General features: G+C 39.4%; 2 protein-coding genes across 7 annotated transcripts in view; one reads left to right on the forward strand and one right to left on the reverse strand.

Annotated features, from left to right (window-relative positions):
- The window catches only part of DOCK7 (dedicator of cytokinesis 7), a 96,571-nt gene that overhangs the window by 34,793 nt on the left and 37,014 nt on the right, over window positions 1–24,764 (reverse strand). For 3 of the 6 annotated variants that reach the window (XM_026040721.1, XM_026040720.1, XM_026040719.1), the window contains exons 15-23: window positions 9,547–9,664; window positions 8,714–8,784; window positions 7,362–7,500; window positions 6,998–7,099; window positions 6,652–6,738; window positions 5,966–6,197; window positions 5,048–5,212; window positions 4,066–4,235; window positions 333–425 (exon numbers count right to left, since the gene is read on the reverse strand). In XM_026040721.1, coding sequence (XP_025896506.1) covers window positions 333–425; window positions 4,066–4,235; window positions 5,048–5,212; window positions 5,966–6,197; window positions 6,652–6,738; window positions 6,998–7,099; window positions 7,362–7,500; window positions 8,714–8,784; window positions 9,547–9,664 — 1,177 coding nt within the window. The remainder of the gene's footprint in view (window positions 1–332; window positions 426–4,065; window positions 4,236–5,047; window positions 5,213–5,965; window positions 6,198–6,651; window positions 6,739–6,997; window positions 7,100–7,361; window positions 7,501–8,713; window positions 8,785–9,546; window positions 9,665–24,764) is intronic. The other 3 variants (XM_026040724.1, XM_026040723.1, XM_026040722.1) reach the window with 1 other exon arrangement.
- On the forward strand, window positions 15,335–24,597 carry ANGPTL3 (angiopoietin like 3). Its single transcript, XM_026040727.1, has 7 exons — window positions 15,335–15,887; window positions 16,920–17,030; window positions 17,787–17,904; window positions 18,637–18,750; window positions 19,970–20,065; window positions 21,703–21,975; window positions 23,385–24,597. Exons 1-7 carry the CDS (start codon window positions 15,384–15,386, stop codon window positions 23,564–23,566), a joined length of 1,398 nt encoding a protein of 465 aa, XP_025896512.1. The 5' UTR covers window positions 15,335–15,383; the 3' UTR covers window positions 23,567–24,597.

Here is a 24,764-nt window from a genome sequence, read left to right on the forward strand (position 1 = left end):
AGGAGAGGAGGAGAGGAGGAGAGGAGGAGAGGAGGAGAGGAGGAGAGGAGGAGAGGAGGAGTCACAGCATTTACATATCACAGACCAGCAATCACCAAAATGAAATAAGGGGACATGGTCACATATTTTGAGGTTTCTCATGCAATGCAGTGAGGTGGTGAGGGAGAAGATGCTAAATTAATTAAATAAATAAATAAATAAATAAATAAATTTTTCAGGGACTGAAAGAAAAAGGCAAACCATCAAAATCAGAATATAAACCGAAAAGAAGATATTTTACAGGGAAACATTGGGGAAAACAAAGCCAGAAAAACCTCTACTGAAGACACCACCTGTGTTGACTCTGCACTTGGGCTGGGGTTGGATCCCCATGGGGCTGCTTTTGGACCACCAGTGTTTACCCAGGAATTGGAGCGGTCTAAACCCTGGGCATGTAATAGAAAGCAGTTGGGAAAGGAAAGAAATATTACATGTTGCATGCCATACAGTAGTCAAAGTTTAGTTCTATAAAGCAATCAAACTAGGTACACTGCAAACATATCATCAATTAGTACTGTTAAAGCAACCTGATTTCTCAGGCATCCATTGAGAAATTTTAGTCTATAGAATTATTTTATTACATCTCTCTCTCTCAGACACACAAACACACACCACATCAATATGGTCAATAGCTCTGGTGCAATCTGCCCTACCTGTATTTCTTGGATATTCTAACAACTAACCTCATCCTGAGAAAAATCCCACTCTCATTTCAATCAAGTTAAATACAATCACTTCAGTAGATGAAGTCAGTTCAGATTTACAACAAYGTGAAAGAGGAAACTGGTGCACAGATAAGGAAACCACAGGATGTTCGTGTGGTTTCCTACACTTTTGATATAGACTACCTGACAGTCCACAGTTCATGAGCTCTGTAACTGTTACAGAAACAGCAAGAAGCTTGGACCAGGACTCTTGGCTGAGTTAAGGCTGTGAAGAAGACTTCACATGAACATCTGGGCATTTTCGTCAACACGAGGAAGAGGACGCATCTTTTCCAGGACCTGCTTTTCAAGACTTTTTTTTTTTTTTTTTTTTTTTTTTAAATCTTCCTTCTTTTTAAAAGTAGGATCTACTTAACACTCCAAAATTTGCTCTTGCAGATCTGCTCCCTTCTCTGTCCTCTCCCTTCTCCTCTCAAGACACTCGGAAAGAAGAAAAGAGAAAAAAAATCCGACTAGTTTGTCGCTTGGATTGCTCCAAAGTCAGGAGTATCTGTAATCAAACTTGAAATCAATAACATTTGAGTTAAACCATTAATCCACTGAGCTATCCTCTGTGTAGAGTACAGCATTGCTAAAATTTTGCTTAAGATATGCAATTAAAAAAAATACTGGAACACACAGAGCGTTTTCATCTCAGTTTTTAGAGGAAACAAATTATAGCTCTCTACCTCGCTCAGACAAATAAACACACTTGATTTTGCCCTAAGTGAATTAAAGTCAAGAGGACTTGGCAGAACACAGAACCAAGATCATCCATCCGGCCTCATTTTGAAAATGCCCTTTTATAACACTCACATGTCTCCTCATATGCTTTCTAATCAYGTCACTGAATTGGTCCCGAGTATAAAATTAACCATACACAATGTTGGCAAGAGCAGGCATCTATTTGTAAAAATCTGAAAAGAGACTCTTTCTCCCCTCTGTCAAAAATAGAGWGCTTCTTGACTACAAGAGCAACTTCAAAGTTCCCAAAACTCCTCATAAATGCTGTTCAGYTTGTGGGGTTTAACCCTGCTGCTGCATCCACACAGGTACATAACACAGGTTTGTGAAAATCCATATTCAGAGCTACAGAATTGCACAATTCTTCAAGTTTCTTCCTAACACACCTCCAGTGTTTTAGAAACACTCAAAGTGTAAAATCTCATCAGAGCTCTTCTTAGACACTTAACAGATCTGCTTTAGTAGGTAATAAAATTTAAATAGTCACCGTCAAAAGTGAAGGCAAARTAAGTGGCAGACTTAAAGTCTCCTTTATTAAGTAAAAGTGCTGTAATCTTGTACATCCTGATGATTGYTTGCATTTTCTGACTTAAGAAAGATGCTCATACAGGGGTGACAAAGTAAATTTTCCCAAACTATGGAATATCTTAAAACAAAAACCAATAAAGACTGAACTCCAGTGACTTCAATCAAATAAATATTATCTGCTCCTTTTAAAAACAGAAAACCTCCTATGACAGATTGTAATTTAAAGTGTAGGTGCCCTATTTGGAGATATGCTCTCAAATCATTACTTAGAGAAACAGAGTATGAAATTTTACACACTTGTATTCMTTTTACATTTCAGTAAGTTTCTCATATATGTTGCTTGACTTCAACAAGGAGAAATAATCACATTTAATTAAAAATCTGTATATTCCAACTGAGCCGAACAGCTGATGCTCAGACTCCCAAAGAAAATTTCCCTACTAAGCTATCCATACATTAGTTTTCTTTATCCTCTTCCCTTTTAAGTCTGGCATGTATCTTCAGAAGAAAATTTCCCTTCATTTTCTGCTGTGATACTCACTRAGCCAGCACATGTTAAACTTCTGATATCCTGTGTAAATTCCATATGCACATTAGTGCCTATGGCATTTCACTAAAGGTCACGGCTGCTTAATTAATTAGCAAGATATCAAAGCAGTCTTCAAATTCTTTAAAGTCTTCTAAGTCCACACTTTGATGTAAGAAATAATGATTTGCCTATCCACACTTCTTCAGTTTCATACTTGGTGAGCAAATTGTGTCATTATTCATTTAAAATTGGTGGCTTCTTTCTCCAACAATGTTTTTCTTGTTCTTGTAGAACACAGGACCAGTGAATGTTGAGCCTGTCTAGTCAGCCTGATGACTTTATTAAATAATTTAATTTTGAGGAAAAAAAACAAAAGACTCACAGAAAAACAAAAAAAAGAAAACCGTTCCCTTTTAGTGTAAATTACAATAATAAAAAAGCATATATTAAAAAAAAAATCCAAACCTGTAAACAAAGTGCTCTTTTATAGTAACAGATTTGCACCAAAAATAAAGGTTTGGCCTGCCTCATSCCACCTATTTTAGGCATAAAACTGAAGTGCTCAGATTGGAACTGAAGCAACCCTAGGCACCCTGCAGTCAGCAGAGAGGGACAGGAATTTCAATCAGATCTTGTGCAGCATAAATTATCTTTTGAGGATTTTCTTCTACTGAACACAGAGAAAGGCCAGGCAACTATGTTCCCAAAGCAGATAGCACATCYGAGGCCGAGCGGCATGAAACCAGGCCCAACTAGGCCCTAGCATGCCATAAATACACACCTGCATGTACACATAGGCACCCAGCAGCTGAGCTAAGATCCTCAGGCACCCTGAGCTGATTTATCCACATTCACTGGAAGGTCACTTTTAGCCAGTGATATATAGATGTGAGGAATCAAAGAAGGTTGGGAATTAGCACACTACAGCTTCAAGTTGCAGCTCAGCTGGCCAGACTCTGGCTCTTTTTCCAACCATCTGAAATCCTTGCTGGAGCAGGCAGCTGCTAGGATTACTGCCCGCTGTATGAACACACCTGCTCTGGACATAAGTAGCACAGGAAGCGTTTGAGTAGTTGTTAGTGCTGAATGCAGAAGAGAAGGGAGAGTTTTGGTTTGGAAGGTAAGATTGGGATCACAGGGTAACAAGGTTAGCAATGCAAGCTTTGGAGAGACATAACAACTCCTAAGAGGATATGGCTGCTGGCCACATGAAAGCTGAGGTGGAAAATCACTCTTATTCTGCTAGTCTTGGAAACACAAATCCACAAGGATTTTTACTCCKGGCCACCACATTTGGGAAAGTAACACTAGCAGGATGGTGTCTAGGAAGTCAGAGAAATCACAAATTTCAGAGTGGAATTTCAAGTATGTTCCCAGCAACTMTCAGAAAAAGTCTTGAGAAAGAGCCATAAGTGAGGACTTCTTTTAATAGGAAAAACACTCAAACTTCCCCATTATTTCTTTAATGATTAAATACAGGATGCTGAAGTTCCTGCAAGACCCTCAGGAGCATATTCATACCTTACTGCCAATGATGGAGCGAACTTCATCATCTGGTGAGGTGGGGGTCCCGGATATATCTGGGTTGCTGTTGCTGAGGCTCCGTGAGCGGTTCAGGTTAAGACTTGCTGGTCGGACAGCAGATCGAGCCATGGTAGCATAATGCACTGATCCCCCTAAACCACCAGGACCTACAGAGCCATGAGAAAGAACACTCTGTCACATCATTAAAGCTCTCAACCCATGTTGTTCCATACAGCTTTGCTGCAACCAAGCCTTTGCATAACTGTTCAGCTAGTAAGGAAATCTTTCAGTGGCTAAAAGCAGCTTTAACACCTCCCATGTCTTCCTCTGCCTGGCTCTTCAAAGCAGCTGGGAGAAAGTGATGGGATTAMAATGCTGTTTTTCTCAGTGATCTGTGGGAAGCAGAAAACTCCCTGTGGTTTTAGAGCTATGTTTTGAGCTAAAGACATTATTTGCCAGACCCCAGATTGCAAAACCACTGAAGAAGGAGGCACAGATTGAAGTACATAGYCATCCCAAACCCCTCATGGGTGTTCCACTTCAAGTAAGAAAGAATTTGTGTGAACGAGAYATCTTTCCAAAATTCAGTTTTCTGTGGTCTCCCTCTTCCATCCAGACACCTGCTTTCAAGTATTTTGCACTCCTTTACTACTGTATTTTTCCTGCAACTATCTAAAAGTCCTAAAGTACTGAAGGAGACTGGTAGGCAGGACAGGCCTTGCTTGTATTGCATCCCSCTACTTGCAATAGAAAACCAAGCTAAGAAACTGTGTTTTACCATAATTTAAACAGTTAAACCTCTGACATTGCTAAGCTTAATAAATCAAGCTTTTAAATGACTACACTGGATCATAAGCAATGTTAATAACAGGACCTGGCATGGAACSAACAGTCGGATCTCAGCGTACTCGGCCAGCAAGCACTTTCTGCTTGCTTGTAACAAAGTGAGACAAGAAGCAAAGAAAAAACAAAGGGTTACCTGGTGATGGTGAATTGGGATAGGTATTTGGTAGGCGAAAAACRTAATAAATATAGGAAGCAAGAAGGCTGTTTCTGCCGTGCTGGTCCTGGTTTCCATCCAAGTTTTTGTGAAGTCTGTTTATAATTGATGCCATTGCTTCAAAAGATGCTTGGCCCAGGTTAACTGAAAGTAGTAAGTGAAGAGTTCCTTTTAAACTTCAGTAGGAGCCATAATCAAATATTAAATGTGCATTTCATCTACCATTTAAATTGTAAGCAGTCAAGTCTGTTAGGGCATAGCAAGCGTTTCTCAACTGGTCTAGTAAACAACTGAACCAAAAGATGAGTGTAGCTGGTAGCAAGATAAAGTCCTTGCTTAAACCATGGATAAAATCCTTTGGACATTTCACCATATTTTTCACAGTTAAATATCTTCTTCATTTAAATTTCAGCCAAAATATACAGTCTATCAAAAAGAACAATTCCACCCTATCTCTGAAAAATATCTGTTCCAAACATGTATCAGATCCACAATAAGTACAGAAACATGTATCACCCGTTATCTCACCTACTCCAAGATTTTCCAAGCTAACTAGTGAGGCTGAAAACCTTAATTTCTGAGTGCCTGTATAAACACTATAAAAGGTTCCAGTGCTAAGAAAGTGCTGAGTATCCTGGAAATTCAGGCCCTCTTCTGATGTCTCAAGTTGGATGCCCAAATTATAAGTCATTTTTTAAAAACTTTTGAATTAACTACTGCTCCTGTATATATCACCACTGATCTGGATGTCAGCATGTTTTATTTCGGATACCCAGTATATTAGCAATATCAAAAATAAAGCATTATTATGGGCTTTATTATTTCTACATATAGACAATAAAATTGGAAGTGTAAAACTCTCAGTTATGAAATTCTCTATAAAATGAAATAGAATACCTATTTGGCCTGCAATGACAGGAGGTCTTACTACGAGAAGAATCAGCTTGTCAAGCAGGAGATGAAGAAATCGCACTACCGGCTCCAGTTGAGAGGAATTTAAAGCTGAAATGCTGCTCTTCAGTTCATTTTCCAAGTTGTTTTCCATAATTCTCATGTCTCCTATTCGCACAGGGAACATGTGCTCATCCAGAGCATGGACAAGTGCAAAGAACTTGTCAAGATAAGGGTCCTACATACAAACAAAAATGAATAATCAGCAAGGATCTCCCAAAGCAGTTCTGTTTTCTGTGGATTTGTGGCCTCATATTTGSCCACTTAATGTCACAAAGTTAACTGTAACTCAAAATCTTTTAGAGCTCTGCTCATACGTCCAATTATCCAATGGGTTGAAAAGTTGTCAGGACAAACCAGCAGTTCCCACAGCCTGTGTGACTGGCTATAAGAACAGTACTCTTTGCAAAACAGACAGAAGTTCACTAAAATCATGTTACCAATCATAGCACAAACAAAACATGTATGAAGTATCAAAATAGCTTTCTGGCACTTTGTAAAACAGAACAGACTAAAATGATCAGTAAAAACAATCACCATCTTACATTTCCAATTTTCTACTTGAATTATATAAATCCKTGTCAAATTATTACCAAGCTCTCTATGATACAATAATTACTCTCCATGTTTACCTGTGTATGGAGGGAGGATACAGCAACAACTTCTACATTGAAAACGCCTTTGTGATTATCTACCCACTTCATCCCAGGAAGCGGCACCTGCAGGTTAACAGAAAGATAAACTAGTATGTGACAGAAAGCAGAGCTAAGGGGCTTCTAATAACTTGCCATTCATTTTTATTTTACCATCAGATCACTCACAAATACACCCATCAAAACTTAACAGCATTTACGAAATAAATAACTTAGAAGTTTAAAATACACATGCACCCACATGTATATAATTGTATGAGTATATTCTCCCAACTTTCTGACAGGAGCATTCTCTGGTGGATTTTCAGCATGAAGAAAAACTCACCTCTGGAGAAAGCACTGAATAAGCCTGTGGTGGTTTTTCCAGTGAAACAGGTAGGCAGAACTGACCCGTCTTTAACCGTCCATTTTGAAGCATCGGTATCCACTTTGAGGAGAATTTGAAAGGAAGGAATTTAAAAAAGGAAAAACAAAACCACTCACTTCCTAMGGCTTTTGTTGAATTCTGCACAATTCAATTTCTGACCAAATCTTTCCTTACTTAAAAGCACAGTCACTTCAAAATGCAACAACTATAAAATTATATAATGGTGAATATTGTTGATAGTCATGCTAAATGAATTCTGAAAAAAATGCACTATGAATGCATCCTGTGTCGAAGCACAAAAAAGATCAAAAGACACACTCACAGTGTATCCAACTGGAGTTTCCAGGGGAGTGTTTTGTTTTTGTTGGCAACTGACATGGTAGAATGTGAAAAGCAGGTGGTGATGATCCGTTAAAGTGGCTGGAAGCTTAATCTTGATTTCCTCATGAAAATCAGGCGACCTGTGCAGACAGCAGAACATCAACTGAGTTATCAATAAAAAGCAGGATGGCTTAGACTTATTTGTATCATACACTTGAGACTGAATCCTTGGAATTAAAGTATCTGGAAGGAAGGAATATGGACTATCTCAAGGGATGAAAAACTTCACTTTCTGATGGCCAAGAATTGGAAAAACTTGCAGTATGTATTTCCAATCCAGAAAAATACTTACAACATCTTCTAGCAGTTTTCCCAGCTTTGCTGAGATACATGGGATTTTAAACACCAATGGCATCTCAAAATTGGACAACTGCTTTTCTTTTTTCAGTCTAGGTATGTAAAACAGTATGTAAGTAATTAGGAAAAACATACCAAAATTCATCATTATTGAGATTATTTTCAAAACTGACTCTAATTTCCAAGGGTTCTGAGATCAAGGCATCACCAGCTATGCCCTGTCCTGTCATTACTGAAAGGAACAGTATCATTCTTCCATTTTCTGCATCTAACCTGTCCATCTAGCTCATTCTTTTATCACATCAGGGTCTGGTCCRTCCTGCACATACAGTAGGTCAACCACAGCTTCCTTCTGAAATGGCCAATTTATTCCAAAGGAAATTTAGCTTGCAGAGCAATTTGCTCTGCGGCCTGCTCCAGAAACTGAAACAGGATTAAGTTCTATTCCACTACAGCAAACCTGGAATGCCCAAATGCACGGACCTGAGGGATGGAGGTCCTCCCCTGGTACAGTTATAAGCACAGCAGATATGTTAGGGCTAGATTCAGCACTCCTTACGCCAGGTGCAGGGAGATCATTTTCAAGTGCAAATATGTCTAATATGTAACTACGGTCTGAACAGCTCCGATTACCTACTAATTCAGTAAAATAACAAAGCACAAATTGACATGAGTGTACATCATAAATCTGCCCAACTTGAAGCATGTACTTTTGCCATCCGCTGAGTTTGGCTACGTGCTTGGGATCATGGCTTCTGGCACAGTGATCTTGATTTGTACCAAAGTAAACAAAGCTCCTAGTCACTGCAGAACTCTAACTACAGTATCTCTTAACACTGCAGATATTGTTTTTAAGTGTAGATTGCAACTGTTAAATAACATCAAGATAGATTCACTATTGAGTTACTCCACATTCACACTGCTAAAACTCCTTCTAGTTGCAATTATACCATCCACAGGGGCTCATGGTTTTTTATGAACTAGCTTGTGTTTTACCTGTTGTGATATACTACAGCTGTGTATGCTTCTTTGGAAAATTCAGGACAGCTAGATTTGCCAAAGATGACCTGCAAAAAAAACAAACAAAAATCCCCCCCGGTTATATTTTGCCAAGAATTTGTTCCATAATCCTGCAGAGATATTTAGTGTCATTCACAGCTAGAGTCAGTGCAGTTGTATACAGTTACTGCTTGTTATTTGATCCTTAATTCCTATGTAACATTTTACTGAGTCACTGAAGAGTTTGGAATTTTAATAATCCCAGTTACAATAGCACACAGATATAGCTGAGGAATTGATGCACGTAATGACTCTGTAGGCAGGACTAACAGTGAGAGAATTTCTTTGTTGTATTCCTCATCTGCAGATCGGCAAAAAGCAGGAAATTGAGGAAACAATCTGGAGAGACAGAGACACAAGACATCATGGAAACTGGGCCAATAGAACCTAGATAAGGCAAGGTACCTCACACTTAAAACTTCACCAGGTGCTGACTACTTCTGGCTTTGAACACGAGTACAACCATCATCTTCAGGCTTTTTTTTTTTTTTTTTTTTTTTTAAAACTGTAGCAAACACATTATCATTCCAAACACAAGGAGTCCACTGCAAACATTTCAGGTTAAAATACTAGCTACTATTATTTGGCAACCTCCACATAAATGCCCCCTTTGCTCTGAATTACTACAATTTTATACTCCCTAGAAGCTGTTAGTTTGAAATATATGTCAGTGGGACTTTCTTTAACACGGGGATGTTATGGCTGCATTGTGTGCTTTGCCTTAGCAGCACGTGACACTCGCAGAACTGAGCACAAAGCACTTCCCTCACCGGCATAGCGTTGCTTGGATCCTCTCCATACATGAATTGGACTTTTACAGTGATATTCCTGGCAGATCCTTGGCGGTTGGCAAAGTTAAGGCTCTGAGGATAGACATAAAGAAGATTCCTGCAAGAGATAAATGCACTGAGTGAGCATCTCACTGTGAGAATGACAGGGTTCACACTGTTATTAATGTTTTTACTTAAAGTCTTACAAAAACACATAGAAACTCACAGTGAAGGGCTTGACATTTTCCATTAGCCAGATGGTCTCCTCCAAACAACACCCACACAAGCAATTTGGTAATGACTCTTGGTTTTAGATATTTAACTCACAATTTTCTTAACTGCCAGGATACATCAGGAGGGGTTCCTGTTTATGATGGTGCTTGAAAAATAAACTTCTAAGTGATTAYACTATGTAAGATGTTCGAACGGAAAGGAAATGCATTAAACATTTTCCAGTGTTTACCTGTTCAACACAGAGTGGCTAGTTTTTCTGCTAAATACCTCCTTGTTGGAATCTGTTTTTAATCTCCTTACATCACGATGACTTTGGATTACATGTCTTCTCTGCAAGTAATGGATACTCATGCGATCAGCAGATACACAACCTATGTGATGACTCGGATGGAACAGTACCTCCAATTCCACACCTAAATCCCATACTTCAGGGAGGGAGTGATGAATTAAAAATAACCAGAAAGAAAGAGGGACAATCAAGAGATATGGCAGACAGTGGGGTGACCAGTTTGAACCAGGGTTGTTCAGCTTCGAGGCGGATGGCTAGGGAATGGCATGGATAATGACAACGCTCTAGAAGTATCTAAAGAACTGCTGCAAAGAGCAAAGTAATAAAGTGTTCATCATATCTACAGGGGATATGACAGCAAGTAATGGGCTGAAATTGCAGCAAAGAAGATATAGGTTAGATATGCAGAAAAACTTTCAGACTATAAAGCTAGTTAAGCAATAGAACAGATTGCCCGGGGAGGGTGTGAAATCTCCATTTTCTGAAACTTTTAAGGACATCTTAGGCAAACTTCTGTCCAAAATGGTTTTGACAGCCTCATCTTTCACTGGAGGGAGCCAGATTTTCAGGGCCTCTTCCAGTTCTACTTCTTCAAGTCTATGATTATTTTAAACACAAAAATGAGCATGTGCAGAATTATTTATTTTTTTCCTGTCTCCTTAGCCCTACTGAACTCCTGCAAAGAAAGAAGCTGGATTCATACATCATTAGCAAAACTGTCAGCTGTGAGTCCCAGACCTGCCACAGGATTGAGATTTCCTACCTGCAATAAAACCCCTTGCATGCTGAGGCCATGGAAGAATGGCCCTTGAACCATCCCACACAATAGACTAAATTATTCAAAAGATATGCACGTTTTTGCTACAAAATAATAGACAAAAGTTTACAAATTATCCTGTATCTAAAAGAACCTGGCCTGGAAATCATCTAATTTCCATACAGCCCTGTCCATCAGGGACATGCATTCTCCTCCTAATAGTCACTGGCTCCAGGGCTACACAGCAGCCTGGTGCTGAGGACCCTGGGACCCTGCACACAAGCAAGGAGAGACCCTGGCTCAGACTGCTGCCCTGCCTACCTCAGGGAAAAAGACTGAAAAGAGTTATCCTTTGCAAACACTGAGGCAACTAGATCTGTAAGAAGTCTTGACTTGTAAGGAAAGAAACAAAGAGCTTTCCTTTCAATCTGTCCCCCGGTTGGGAACTATTCACTAATTCTGAGCATAATCTGCAAACAGTTTCCAGTTCCACTCCTCATCTCAGAGAGACAACAGACGTAAAAAGAAAACCGCAGTGAGGAGCTCAGTGGGCCAACTTTTTAAGTGCAATAAAGCTGCTACTGAGTGCTGGCAATAGTAGGCTGAAAACAGGACGACACTTTTTTGATCATCAAAATGCCAGTGATTTGGCTGCTCTGTGTAGCCATCTGGTGCATTTTAGACGCCACRGAAATCCCAAACATCTGCCCTGGTCCGAAGATGGAGGTATCTTTCTCTATAGAGACATAGGCTAGTGCRGGTCCTAAGAACTTCTCTAAGAGTCTCAGAAGAAAAAGACTCTTCCCTAGAAGCCAGCACCTTTATCAAGCAATCTCAATGTACAGCTCCAGAACACGATACAAGGCAGCTTTATTAAGCTGCGCAGAGGAATATGCTTAGCTGGCACGTGAGAAATTTCTTCCTTCTCAAATGAAGTCCTTCATGCTGAATTAAGTTTTTGAATTCCATCCCCATTGGTCGCTTTGCCTAATCAACGTTCACTTTTTATTTCAGGAGGGGTCCATGCCTTTTTTGTGACTCTACTAAATTACTTTGTTCTGGCATGAATACATTTGCTCCTTGATGTGCTTTTTAAAACGATAATGGATATGAAAATTTACTCTAAAATGTACATTGCTCATAAAACTTTCATTAAGTACTATTAGTGCTTAAGAGAAGGATTTAATGTATTTGGGAAGCCTGGCTACATGATCCCTATATTAAAGACAGTCTTATTCTCRGGGCTGATTTATGCTGAATATCAGAGATTAGCCGAAACCAAGCTTTCAGTTCCCATATTGACCTTTCTTCTAGGAGCAAAGGAGACATTTCAACAATTTGATGCCACCCTAGAAAGAGAGTGACAGAGACTTACCACAGGCATTGGAGCTGATATTACATTTCAGCCAGGGCTTTAGCTCCATTTATAACAATAAACATGGAGAGCGCTGTAGCAGCGGATGCAGTGACAATTTTATACAAAATGACAGCAGAAACTGCCTTACTGCATGGGTGGGATACGCATCAAAGTTGTTGGGCTTCTAYATACAAACTGGAAAGACTCTGAATCTAGTCTTCAGAAATGCCCTTACCCTGTGCAATACACAGGCAGAGAGAAAGCAGGAGTGGAGAACACCTTTCTGATGGGTCATATATCAATGAAGCAAGTCTCACATCATAGCAGATTCTCTAAAAACGGGATGAAGGGAGAAGAAGGTATCTACCAAGAAAATACTRTAGCACCAACGAACAAGCTGGGCTTAATTTGGTTAAATAAAAGGACTGCTGGTCCTCAGCTTTGAAGTAACAGCTACTTCTTGATGATACTRTTCACAGATTTCGATCAATAAAAATTGCAGCCAGAAGTTTTAAATCCAAGGACTTGTGCCTGGAGCTTTTATTACAAAGCTATGCCAAATGTATGCAAAGCTTACACTGTTATCTCAAACAGACCTCAAATGTACTTTTACTTCCATAAAGTGAACTGTTTAAGTGTGAAGTCTTCCTAAGCCAAGGAAATAACGGCACCAGGCAGTCCTCTAAATATTTATGTAATGTGATTGCAGCCATTTTCCAAAATCATCCATGAATGTATTAAAATCCTAAGAGCTGTCCCTGTACTCTTAGGGAGAGTTTCTAACCATTACTAAAGCTTCCTTTTTCAGTAAAACCCAGAGACATTTTCTTTGCTTTACTTATAACCCTTCAAGTCAAATTAGTGAGGGTCACTCAGGAACATTAAAGAACTTCAGGGACATCTTTGTTAAACACAACTTTTTTTTTTTTTTTTTTTGACTGTGTTGATAGATCCCAGAAACAGGCTTTCTCCCCTAGGGTTTCAGTAACTCTTGAATCTTATGGTTTAATCATACGAGAGGGTTTTCTCCCTCTTCCCATTCCATGTCGTGCTTTGCTCTCTGTTTCCACGACTGTTGTGCTATCTAAGAACAGGAGGTAGGTATTTTCAAGTGAGCTTATCAGTGCTTCACGTTACCAGCACCGGCACTAATACAGAAACTCTAAAGCCGCACGACTTCAGCAGCCGCTCATTGCTTTCTCAATTTAGAGATGAGCGCCCTTGGATTGCCTGCCTTTCCCAATAGGAAAGCAAACCTTTCCAAGGGAAGTATCATGGCCTTCAACAGCTGCAGTTTATCCATAGGTTATTAACAGCAATACCACGGTGCTCAGATCAGACAGTTCTGGGCTGCCAGGTGTCACCGGGACCCGTGAGCGCAACCTGCGGCTCCGGAACCGCACTTGGCAGTGGGCTCAAGGGCACAGAGTGACACACTTTTTAAACCAATTAACCTGTAGAAATCTGGTAGAGAGGTTGCTCAGTAATTGATAGCTTTTGAGTAAACTCCTATAGCTTTCTGACAAAGCCAAGAATTTAGATTTGAGGATAGAAGGGAGGGGACAAGTAGCTGGGAGAATACAAAATTATTTAAAACTTTTGTGTGTGTGTGTGAGATGGAAAAATAGCTGAAATACAAAAAAGTTATTAATTTGACACCCTGTAAAACCAAAGCCTGTACAAGTGTTTTGGAATGGTTTGCAGAAAAAATTGCAACTACTACTTCAAAATTTCTACCCTCAAATCCCTGTGTCAGATGCCAGAACCTGAACTTCGCTCCCTAACAGAGCAGTGTCAGATTGCTCTAACATACAGAAAACATCTAATTTTCACTTACACAAGTGGCAGTTCTGTGACTTTCTCCACATAATATACCACAGTGTCTAAAACATGTTTATCTTACCTTCAAACACTGCACATGGATTTAAAAAGGCAGAAGCTGAAAGACTAAACGGTATTTCATTTTAACAAAAAGATCCTAGGTAATTTGGTGTCACTACATACACTGTGCTTCCCACCTGCATCATTACAACGTTTTTACTTCGCCCCAGCTGATGAATGAATTAACCTCCTTTCTCTAGGACACTACGTCTCATCTACACYGTCTTGCTGCTTTTCTGCTTTGTGCAGATATGCAGGTAAGTCTGATCCAAACCACACAACAAATATTCTCCACCAATTAACCAAATGGCGGCAAAAACAACCACCCACCACCCAAAGAAAGGATAGTTAAACAGACAAGTTCTCCATAATCCTGCAAAACCTTGAAAACCCTTCAAAGAGTAGACTATAATATTCATGGACTGATTTCCTGCATTGCAATGGGTAATTCCCTAGGGAAAAAAATATTTTTCATTCATACTTGCTCACTCCCTGAAAAGCACACCTGGTTCCAAGCAGACACCCATAGTAGAACAACCCATTTGTTTCAGAACACCTATAGACTTACTCAGTAAAGGGAGCGGCAATGTGAGAAACGCAAGCGTGGCATTCTCTCTCTCTCTCACCTCCGGAAAACAACTTTTAAAAAGCAAGTTTTATATGGTTGAAGTGACTGCACAAAACTTAAAACAGCAAAATCACATCTAGGCAATCTCTTAATGTTAATTCTTCCTCTCACTTAATTTGAAGTAGCTGTAAAGAAAACTCATTGCAGCCCGACTACTAACACCAGAAAATGATACAAGACCAAAAAAAAAAAGATGGAATGAATCATCTGGGGATATTTGGTGCTACTACTGCTTGATCAAGGATAAACCTACAATACAGTGCTTAATGCTCTTTTAAGTATGGYAAACTATTTTATATATATGGAGCAATAAWGAGTTACACAGCACAAAAAAAAGSAATTTAGGCCCTTATCAGAAGTATGACTCCAATTTTACCTGTTAAAAAAGTGTCACAAATGTTTTGTGTGATCAATAATTTTATAACAGAATGTCTGGCAGATGGAAAAGTTTAAACAAATTTTGAAAAGCAACATGTCTGTCTGTCAAGGTTTATCTTCCTAGATATCGGCCAGGATTTGAGCAAGGTTACATTCGTTCAGTTACGCAGTTTAATGATCAACTCAGTGGTCTGCCTCTTCCGAAATGAACAGGAATATATATAGATTTAATTCGTCAACCTAGAACTATCACATGCAAAATCTGTCAGTAGGAAAAGCCTCTCCATTCTGAACAGCCAAAGAGAGTGTAAGAATGGAAAACATGAAAACTTGTCTAATCTTTCTATTCATTGCACTGCTTGCCATTTCAGCTAGAGCCGAGAAGGACTTCTCCTTTGATTCTGCTGCACCTCCTGAAACCAAATCAAGATTTGCCATGTTAGATGATGTACGAATCTTGGCCAACGGACTGCTCCAGCTTGGACACGGTCTTAAAGACTTTGTTCATAAGACAAAGGGGCAAATGAATGATATCTTCCAAAAACTGAACATTTTTGATAAGTCTTTTTATGAGCTCTCACTGCAAACCAGTGAAATCAAGGAAGAAGAAGAACAGCTGAGACAAACTACTGCCAGATTGCAAATCAACAATGAAGAGATAAAGAATCTCTCTCAGGAGATGAATTCAAAGATTGAATACCTCATACAAAACAAAATCCAATTGCAAGAAAAAGTRTGGGGCTTAGAAGATAAAGTCACTAAATTGGCCACTATTCAGCCTACAACGCAAGAGACAAATGAAATTTCTTCACTCAAAGTAAGTAGACTGGTGAAAGTGCCTGACATAGAAAGGCAAAGTAAACTGTAATGCTGTTCACAGTATTTGGGCAATAGTAGCTCATGCTTTTCCTATGCCTTCACTACTGCACTACTGTGTATCTTCAGAAATAAACCAGTGCAGTTATCTTTTAAGAGACCGTGTGTCTTATTTTGACATGCTGTTTATTTTATGGCAAAATTGCCTGGTGAAATCAGTACAAAAATGGTGAAACAACAAATCTCTATACTTTTTTTTTCAGGATATTTTTGCAAATCAATTTAAGAGATTCTGTAAGCAGAAAGAATAACTAGTTTTGACATTAGGAAAATAATATGATTACCAAGTCAATAACTTAGTATTTCATCAGCTCACTGCAAAACAATACACTAAGAACTCTCTTCTGGGGATGAAATGGGACATTCAAACTAACAGGCTTTAAAGAACAGTATCTGTAGTACCCACAAGACCCCCAGGACCAAAGAATATTTTAATTGCTGTAGACTTAACTTGAAGACAAGCATGAAGACAAGCAAAAAAGGAAGTATGAATTCTATTTTGCTGAAGCATAAAAGAACTAAGCAAACTGACTGAGAAAATACTGGATATCTGGATATTCAAGTCAGAGCAGAAAGCTCAACTCAGACTTTAAAATTCCAAGCTTATATCCTAAACATGAGAATCATTCCTTTTAAGGGCTCAGTGGCATGTATTGGGTTAGAATCAAGAGTCAGCTTCATGAAATGTAATATATAAGTATATAAATGTGGATACAAAAATAAAATAAGAACAATAAGAAAAAGCCTATGATACTGTCTGTGGTTTCTAGGACTCAGAAGTCTGTCTGCTCATTTCAGAGGCAAAGAAATTGCTTCTTTAGGGAAACAGTAGGCAATCCTAAAGAAAATGAAAGGCAATGTTAAAYGGCCTATGTCTCCAAACCAAACCTGTAACAAGAATCAGTGAAGCAGTATCATTGTGAAGACCTTGCACTGCTTTTAAACACAAGCTCTCTCCCTCCCCTGTCCTCAGGCTTTTGTACAGCAGCAGGACAACCACATTAAGCAACTCCTTAAAATTGTAGAGGATCAGCACGTACAGCTCGACAGACAGCACAACCAGATCATGGAGCTGGAGGACAAGGTACAGTCACCGGTTGCATTTCTCTTTTTTGGATCTGTTGTCTCTCATAGCACAGGAGATGCTAACGGCTCAGCCATTCATTCAGGCCAACCATCCCTCTCTTTCATAATTTGGAGGTGTGGAGGAGAACACAGACAATCTGAACTGCAAATAGGTACCTTTTGGGATGTGACAGACAGCTGTGCTGCTATACAGGAAGCTAATTTCTTTTTTTTCCTCCCTTCTATTATTTATTATATTATTGTTCTTCTCTTGGTCTGCTAAGTATTGTTATTTTCTCTCTCTTCTTTTTCAATATTCACTTTGGTAGGGAACCATATTCTATTAATATGTTTAACCACAACTCTGGGAATAACTGACAGAATTATATCCAATTTTATTCCTGAGAGGAGGCTATAAAAGCCAAAGTTCCTAAGGAACTGCAATTCTGTGCTCTTAGATCATAGAATAAAATTATGGATTGAAAAGACCTTTAAGATCATCAAGTCCAAGCGTGATGTCACCTCAAGAAGTTAAGATGCTCTTTAAAGTGTTTCACACTTCATGAAACCTACGTTGGCTGAGCACTGAAATAGTCAATCTAAGGGTAACTGAAATCTATCCAGTCCTAATTATTTTTATATTGTTAACTGGTATCTTAAAAGATGAAATCAATAAGAAGAGTTATTCTCTTACAACATATTGTTTGACTTGATGTATGAATCTCATCACTAAGAGCCCTGYGAATTAACTCTTCGTAACTGTGACTCTTTACAGTTAAACCACATAGAGCTCCAGGAAATCACTGATAACTCCTTTCTTGTGGATGAAGTGGAACCAGAGGTCATTCCCTCCCTTGTACACAATTCAACTGCTCTAACATACAAATTGGATGGTGAGACCACATGTCTTAACTGTACCTTGGTACATGGTACCTTGTTTTTGTAGGTTTCTACGTGAAAGTTTAGTGGTATTTTTAATTAGTTAAAGACTAAAAGAAAGATTCTTATTTTATGAACAATGCCATAGAAAGGACATAGATTTCCTGCTTTTGGAAACCATCATCCTCTGTTAAGCCCAGCTTATAAGACAAGTTAGTCAGCTTATACTTGTCTCCTGCCATACAGGAACAATGTTTAACAATGAAATAATCTTGTCCTCAATCTTCAACCTGGTCATTGTAAGGAGGTGACCGGCAATCCTTTTACTACCCTTTAGATGTTGCTGACATCTGTCTCAGCAAGCACAGAGAACAATTACATCACACAGGCTAATTAACAGAATTTGGAATCTTTTTGGGTTTTTATTTTTAAGTTAAGTGACATTTCTGAACTGCAGCAATAGCAACAGTGTTTAYTGGGATCTTTATATGGAATGCAAAAGTCCTTTTGCCAGAATCTGGCCTTAGGCCTTTCAAGCTTACCAAGATTACCTGCACCGAATCCCAGACAGCCTAAACTAAAATGTACAGGTGACCCCACCATCCATCCCCAGTTCTTCACAGTACTACCAAGCAGCAAAGGAGGTTTCTTTTTGTTTTGAGAGAGGAATTCAAGTTACAAAGTTGAATTAAGAATTTACCATATCCAAAATGGGATTTGTAGCTGTCTCATGTTTACTTTCCCAGGTGCTGCTCCTGACTGCACTGCTCTCTATTATAGTGGCATCCGGTTCAATGGTATCTACACTATTAAGCCCAACGGCTCAGAAGCTTTCGATGTCTACTGTGAGATGAAATTCGGTAAGAGTATTGTGCCAGCAGCAGTCTAACCTCACATATGTGGTTTCCTGTTAGTGAAAATCTGTGTCCCATTGCAAGGGAGTCAGAAGCTTACCAGGGACTATGGATCCTCTTGACTTTTATTATTGCTTTGAACTGGCTCCAAATCTATATAACACCACTTTTATAACGCACACGTCTCTTGTTTATACTGAGGAAAGGACTTTTCTCCTTTGAAACAAATTAAATATATTTTAAAAAGCAGGCATCTTTAGATACAGAGAGTGAAAACAGCAATTATAAATGCCACTATGGTACTATCACTGCAGAAACAACTTGAAAATCAAAGCAAAAGGTAAAGAGCAAACCTCTTGGTAAAATTTTGTTCAGATAACATGGATTATTGCTTGAAACCTAGACATCCCAAGCTAACCCCAAAAGGTGCATCTTGGAGACAGGAATCCTACTTGCATATCTCAAGCAATGTCAAGTTTGGTTGAATTGGTAACTAGCTATCGTATGGACATAGATTTTTCACAGGATAGCTGACACAGATTAGAAAACACGGCAACTGCCCCTGCTCTGTTTTTGTAAGAAGCACGTCTGGCACGTGTTTCCTTTGGCAGGCTGGTGCTCCCTAGTTATGTACCTGCCTGTAGAGCCTCCTGCAGTGCCCTTCTCCGCACCTCCTCTCTGCCTTCCCTGTGCCACTCCCTTCCCACAGCTCCTTAGAGAGCCCAACAAGCGTGGCAGGGCAGCGTGATCCTGCTGGATGTGCAAACATAGTTGGCATAGGACAGCCCTCTGCAAAAAGCTCCAGGGGTTATACATGTCGAAACTGGTTAAACAAGGGTGTCACGACCTGGTCAGGAGAAAGATCCCACTGCAGCTGGGCAGAAAAAGCTCTTTTTTTTTTTTAAAAAATTTTATTTATTTATTTATTTTTAAACAAGCCTGGAGTTGCATTACCAGTAATCAAACACTAACACTATGAAAAGCCTGACAAACTAAAAAACTCTTTGGATCATTTAATTTTTCTTTTTAACATTTTCACTTGGAGCCACCTGCATTGCAAACCCATTTCCCATTTCATTGCAATGGACAGCAAATGCACGTCAGGGCAGGCGCAAGCACCGCAGCCTATGTCAGCAGGCTGATGAAGTCAGTTATGTTCCATCTATGTGTCTAGCGGTTTAACATTTAAGCCAAGTTTTGACTGCTATCCCCTTCACATTCACAGGCACTTCTTGGACTGTAATTCAGAACAGAATAGATGGATCACTAGATTTCAACCAAACCTGGGACACCTATGAACATGGTTTTGGAGACCTTAAGGGTAAAACTCCTGTTTTGTTTCTTTACCTTTTATTAGCCAGCACCAGAAGAGCAAATGCTGCTGAAAGTGCTTATCAGAAAATAYAGCTCAAGAAAATCTTCAAATACATGTCTTTACATTTGCTTTTAGAAACCTCTGGTAAATCACAACTGAAATATTTTAAAAATCATTTGAATTATTGAGATTTTAACACTTAGAAAAGAGTTCTTTAAGGTATTCTCACCAACACAAAACCTCCTCAATAGGCTACTTTCTCTGCAGCTTCCTGACGAACCCCAGGGCAGCCCGGGGCTGTGCGCGCTGCGCTTCCTCACGCAAACACCTCCTGCTTCCCAGTGAGGCAGCCTCACCTGGCAGCCAGGGCCACGAAACACCCACGTTCGCCTGTTAATCAYCAACTCCAAAAGAATTTTTAGCACCAGGTCACCAACAGCCTCCCCGGGCAGAGCACTTCACCCATTTTCCCTCTTTGCAATAGCATGGTTTTACTTTGGTTTAGAAAATATTTTGTCTCTTTGAGCATAGACTAAAACCTCATTAATTTGGGCAACACAATTTACTTTTCACCTCATTTACAATAAAGAGCTGCCGCATCTCAATCTTCCTCCCATCACGGCCCAGTAGCTCATGATGGAGCGAGGCTTTTACCCCACACTTTTTGAGCAGCAGAAAGAGGAGCATACTATGCAAAGCTGGATAATGCACAGTTCTGTGCTCCATAGTCTAAGGGATCACAGATGGTGATTTTGAATTCCTGGATGAAATACAGCAAGTCACTGTTGCTGACCTGTAGGCTGCCGGGGTGTTTCACTCAAACACCTTGTCTTCTAGAGCTGTAAATGCCACCTGGATGTACAGCATTCACCTTCAACTGTGCTATTTCCACAGGTTACAATTACCTTCCATGTACTGGCATCAGTGACGAAAATAAGCCACCTAGCTCTAGGAAACAAGGGAACTAATTATTGGGAATTCTAGCAAAAGCAAAATGCTAAAGTTAAATTCAGTTTGCACACAAGGGTATCAAAGCCTCAGTTTAGTTCTRCAGTTCTTTCCTTAAAAAAATACAACAACTGCAATTAGGCGTTATATATGTCATTTGCTTCACTTGTCTCACAGATCCAATTATGAATGCTTAAAATGCCTTGAGCTCCCTCTGTCACAAAATGTGGGGAAGTTAAGAGAAATTCCATTGATATTTTTAGCTTTTATTAATCACTTGTGTGCAATTAAAAATAAGTAAACAAACAAAAAAAAAGGTATCAGGAGACATGTGAAAAGATCAACAGTCCCCAAGACTCATATTATTRATTTAATTAAAGCAATTAATAATCTCACTTAAATACTGTTTTTTYACATGTACCACACACAGGTTACCTGTAAAAAGCAAATTCAATAGCAGTGTGATCTGGACAGGTTTTTATGGAGAGCTGATCACATAGTCCCCTTCCCTATGAACTCTCTGCCTTAGATTCTCCAATAATAACTATGTTTGAAACATGTGAATATTTTCAAATAGATTTTCAAAATTTAAAGGAGACTGAGTTATCTGAGATATGTGTTAAACATGCAAACAGCACGGAGCGAGCTCAGACTCTGCTCCACATTAACTGCGTTTATTTGCTGCAACTTTGYAGGAGAATTCTGGCTGGGCCTGAATAAGACCTACTCCATCACCACACAAGGCGACTACATTTTACGGATCGAGCTGCAGGACTGGAAAGACAACAAACGCTACATTGAATATGCATTCAGCTTGGGAGGCCCCGACACAAACTACACCCTGCAGCTCTCCCGGGTCTCCGGGAACATCCCCAACGCGCTGCCTGAGCGGACGGAGCTGAAGTTCTCAACCACAGACCGGGACATGGACGTAGCCACCAACTTCAACTGCCCGGAAAACTACCTAGGTACCACTATGCTGCATATGTTTAAATGGCACTTTCCCTATTACATATAGTGTAGTATTATGCTTTATGGAAGAAGTGCTTATATTAGCCTGACTTTAGAAATGTAAGAGACAGGGAAGAGCAGTATCTTTCTCCTCAAAAAGGAAGATGCTCTGTTTTTGCTTTGTTTTCCCTTGGGCAGATAAGAGTCCTAAAATCGATGAAGCATCATCATTCTGCTTTAAAGATGGGCAAAACTAAAGCACAACAAGACTGTGCAAAAGATTAAACATTAGAAAGAGAAGGTAATACAATTCCAAGATGAAATCCTGAGCTATAAGGTTCTTCCTCTAAGGCCTGTGCTGGTATGGGAACGGTGTAATCCTTTCTAGGGGAAAAAAGAGAGAGAACAGGAATGAAGTGCCTCTTAACTCTGTTTTGACTATAAAGCAGAAATTAAGGATAATGGCGAGGTTGGTGMAGCAGATATTAGCTGTTTGTCAGGCATATATGCTATAATCACTCTCAAAACAACAGGACAGCTGTGAGGCTGAAGTCGTATTTCTCCTTAAAGATAATTTGGTTAAAGAGATTCCAAAACACTTTGAATTTATGAAACTTTTATGTTTTTTCCAGCCTATAGCAAAAAGCAAACAACTCAAAAAACAATTAATAATTGAACCACAGGATATAGAAATGCCCCCCCCCCCCCAGCACTTGTTTCATACAACAAGCATTTGTGGATGCCATTCGAGGCTTTAACATTACTATCATCTGAATCAATGCTGAGAGTTACTCAGCTCTAGTGACCATAAAGCAGGTGGTCAATTAATTTCAAAGTGCTAAACCTCTGTTTTAACATAGAGACTTTGCCAGGCCTTTGCCGAAAAAAAAAAAAATGGAGTTACAAATGATTAGGGAAACAAGCCAATAAAAAAAGATAATTTGTTTACTAAAGGCTGTCAGTGCTCTTCCTCATCCTGCAGATGCAGGGATTCAAGAGACCTCTTTGTTCTTGGGAAAAATACCACAGATCAGAAAGGCAGTTATGGAGGGCCACAGGAAGCACGAAAGGTTTGAGTTAACTTCCAGACTGTATCACTACAGTGGCTGCCTTTGTGCAGGCAGGGCTGAGTGCACTGGTGCTTTCGTGCCAGCAGTTATTGTCTGCTTCACTATCTTTGCAATGGCACTCAAGTTGCAAGTGGGTTTATGCCCAAGTGCAAGGGGGTTTGTGCATAAGCAATATTTCAGTTGGACATACTGAGTAATTGYCATAAACAAGGGAAATATTTTGGGCCAAGCTGCTCTACAGAAAGTTCATTTTGCAAACGAAAGCTTTGTGGTTAGAAAGTGAGCACTTTGTGGTTAGAAACTGAGTGTTTCAGGGTACAACTCACATCAAGTGGCATTACAACGTTCTTCTTTAGGTGGCTGGTGGCRTAGTGAGTGCGAGGAAACCAATCTCAATGGGAAATACGTCACACCAAGATCAAGAGGAAGGCTGGACAGGAAAAAAGGCTTATACTGGAAGCCTAAGAAAGGACGATACTATCTACTCAAGTCAACCAAAATAATGATCCACCCAACAGATTTAAAAGGTTTTGATTGAATGCTCAACTTCGTGCATTTTAATTCAGACTGAACATTAAGTATAACACGAACCTTATGATGTAATAACAGCTGCGGGTCTAAATCCATACACTGTATGTATGGTGTATTCTCCAATGACAAACTCAGAGGCATTTGCGATGTCCTTGCAGTAGCTTTGRTGAGTATTTTCACTATCCCTACCCAAATATCAATGTGCTGTAAGTTCAACTTGCCTGCGATCAAACTCCAATGCCTAGAGATCATATACCTTTTCTTATATTAGGTAATATTGCTTGATGAAAAGGATTTTCAAGGTTGTGTAGGAGGGAACCAACAAAATGTTTCAGTAAACAAAATGGACTGTCAAAACCCTACAGAAAACATCGGTAGGAAGAAAGAATTTTGCTTTGTAAAGTAACTTAGTTTATGTTTGGTTCACGGTACTGTTATAGGATGCTTCTGAGCAGATGAATAAGGGGTAATTCTCCATTTCATGGTTCCATGTATATCCAAACAAACTTCCAGCTGTGTAGGTCAGGTCAGTGTTCGCTGAAGCACTGTAGTTGTGCAGCTCCACATGTGCTCACCCACATAACACCAAAGCCAGAGCACACAGCTGATCTTTTTAGATATCATGCTTTGAAGAATAACCTTAAGAACTAATCTTCAAAGCATACTGAAATAAAGGAGAGCTTTTATATTCATTTTCTTGGGACACTGAGCCATCCCTTTGCTACCAMTTAGTATACCTCACTAAGGAATTAAATGAAAGGACCAAGTAAGGACATAACAAAATACATTTCAAACAGAGAACTGTTGATAACCTGCACTTTTGAGACAACTCCGAAGCAAGGAGTGGTTCTGTCTAATCTATCCTGCATGAAAAGACTGTATGACAGTGTTAGTCTGCTCCTAAGAACATTTACACATTTGTTTCACTTTATTCAGCTACAGAATCCTAAGAGCTGACATATTTGTGGATGGCCCACTGTGGAGGTTTTCCTGACAGAGACCTCAATTCTGCAGTTATATTGAGTCATATTGACTTATATGTCTTATCTAACCCTGTACAGTGTGGATTTTTTATCTCAATATTTGTAACCATACAGAAAAGGTTTTTAAATTGTAATGTGTCAGAGTAAAAATAGTGTAAATAGAATGTGCTAATTACAGAGAAATTGTAAAACTACTTTTATTTTTCATGGATTTATTGCTAA

The sequence above is a fragment of the Nothoprocta perdicaria genome, unplaced genomic scaffold (assembly GCF_003342845.1).
Source record: "Nothoprocta perdicaria isolate Ctin4 unplaced genomic scaffold, notPer1 scaffold_262, whole genome shotgun sequence".
Classification (NCBI taxonomy): Eukaryota; Metazoa; Chordata; class Aves; order Tinamiformes; family Tinamidae; genus Nothoprocta; species Nothoprocta perdicaria.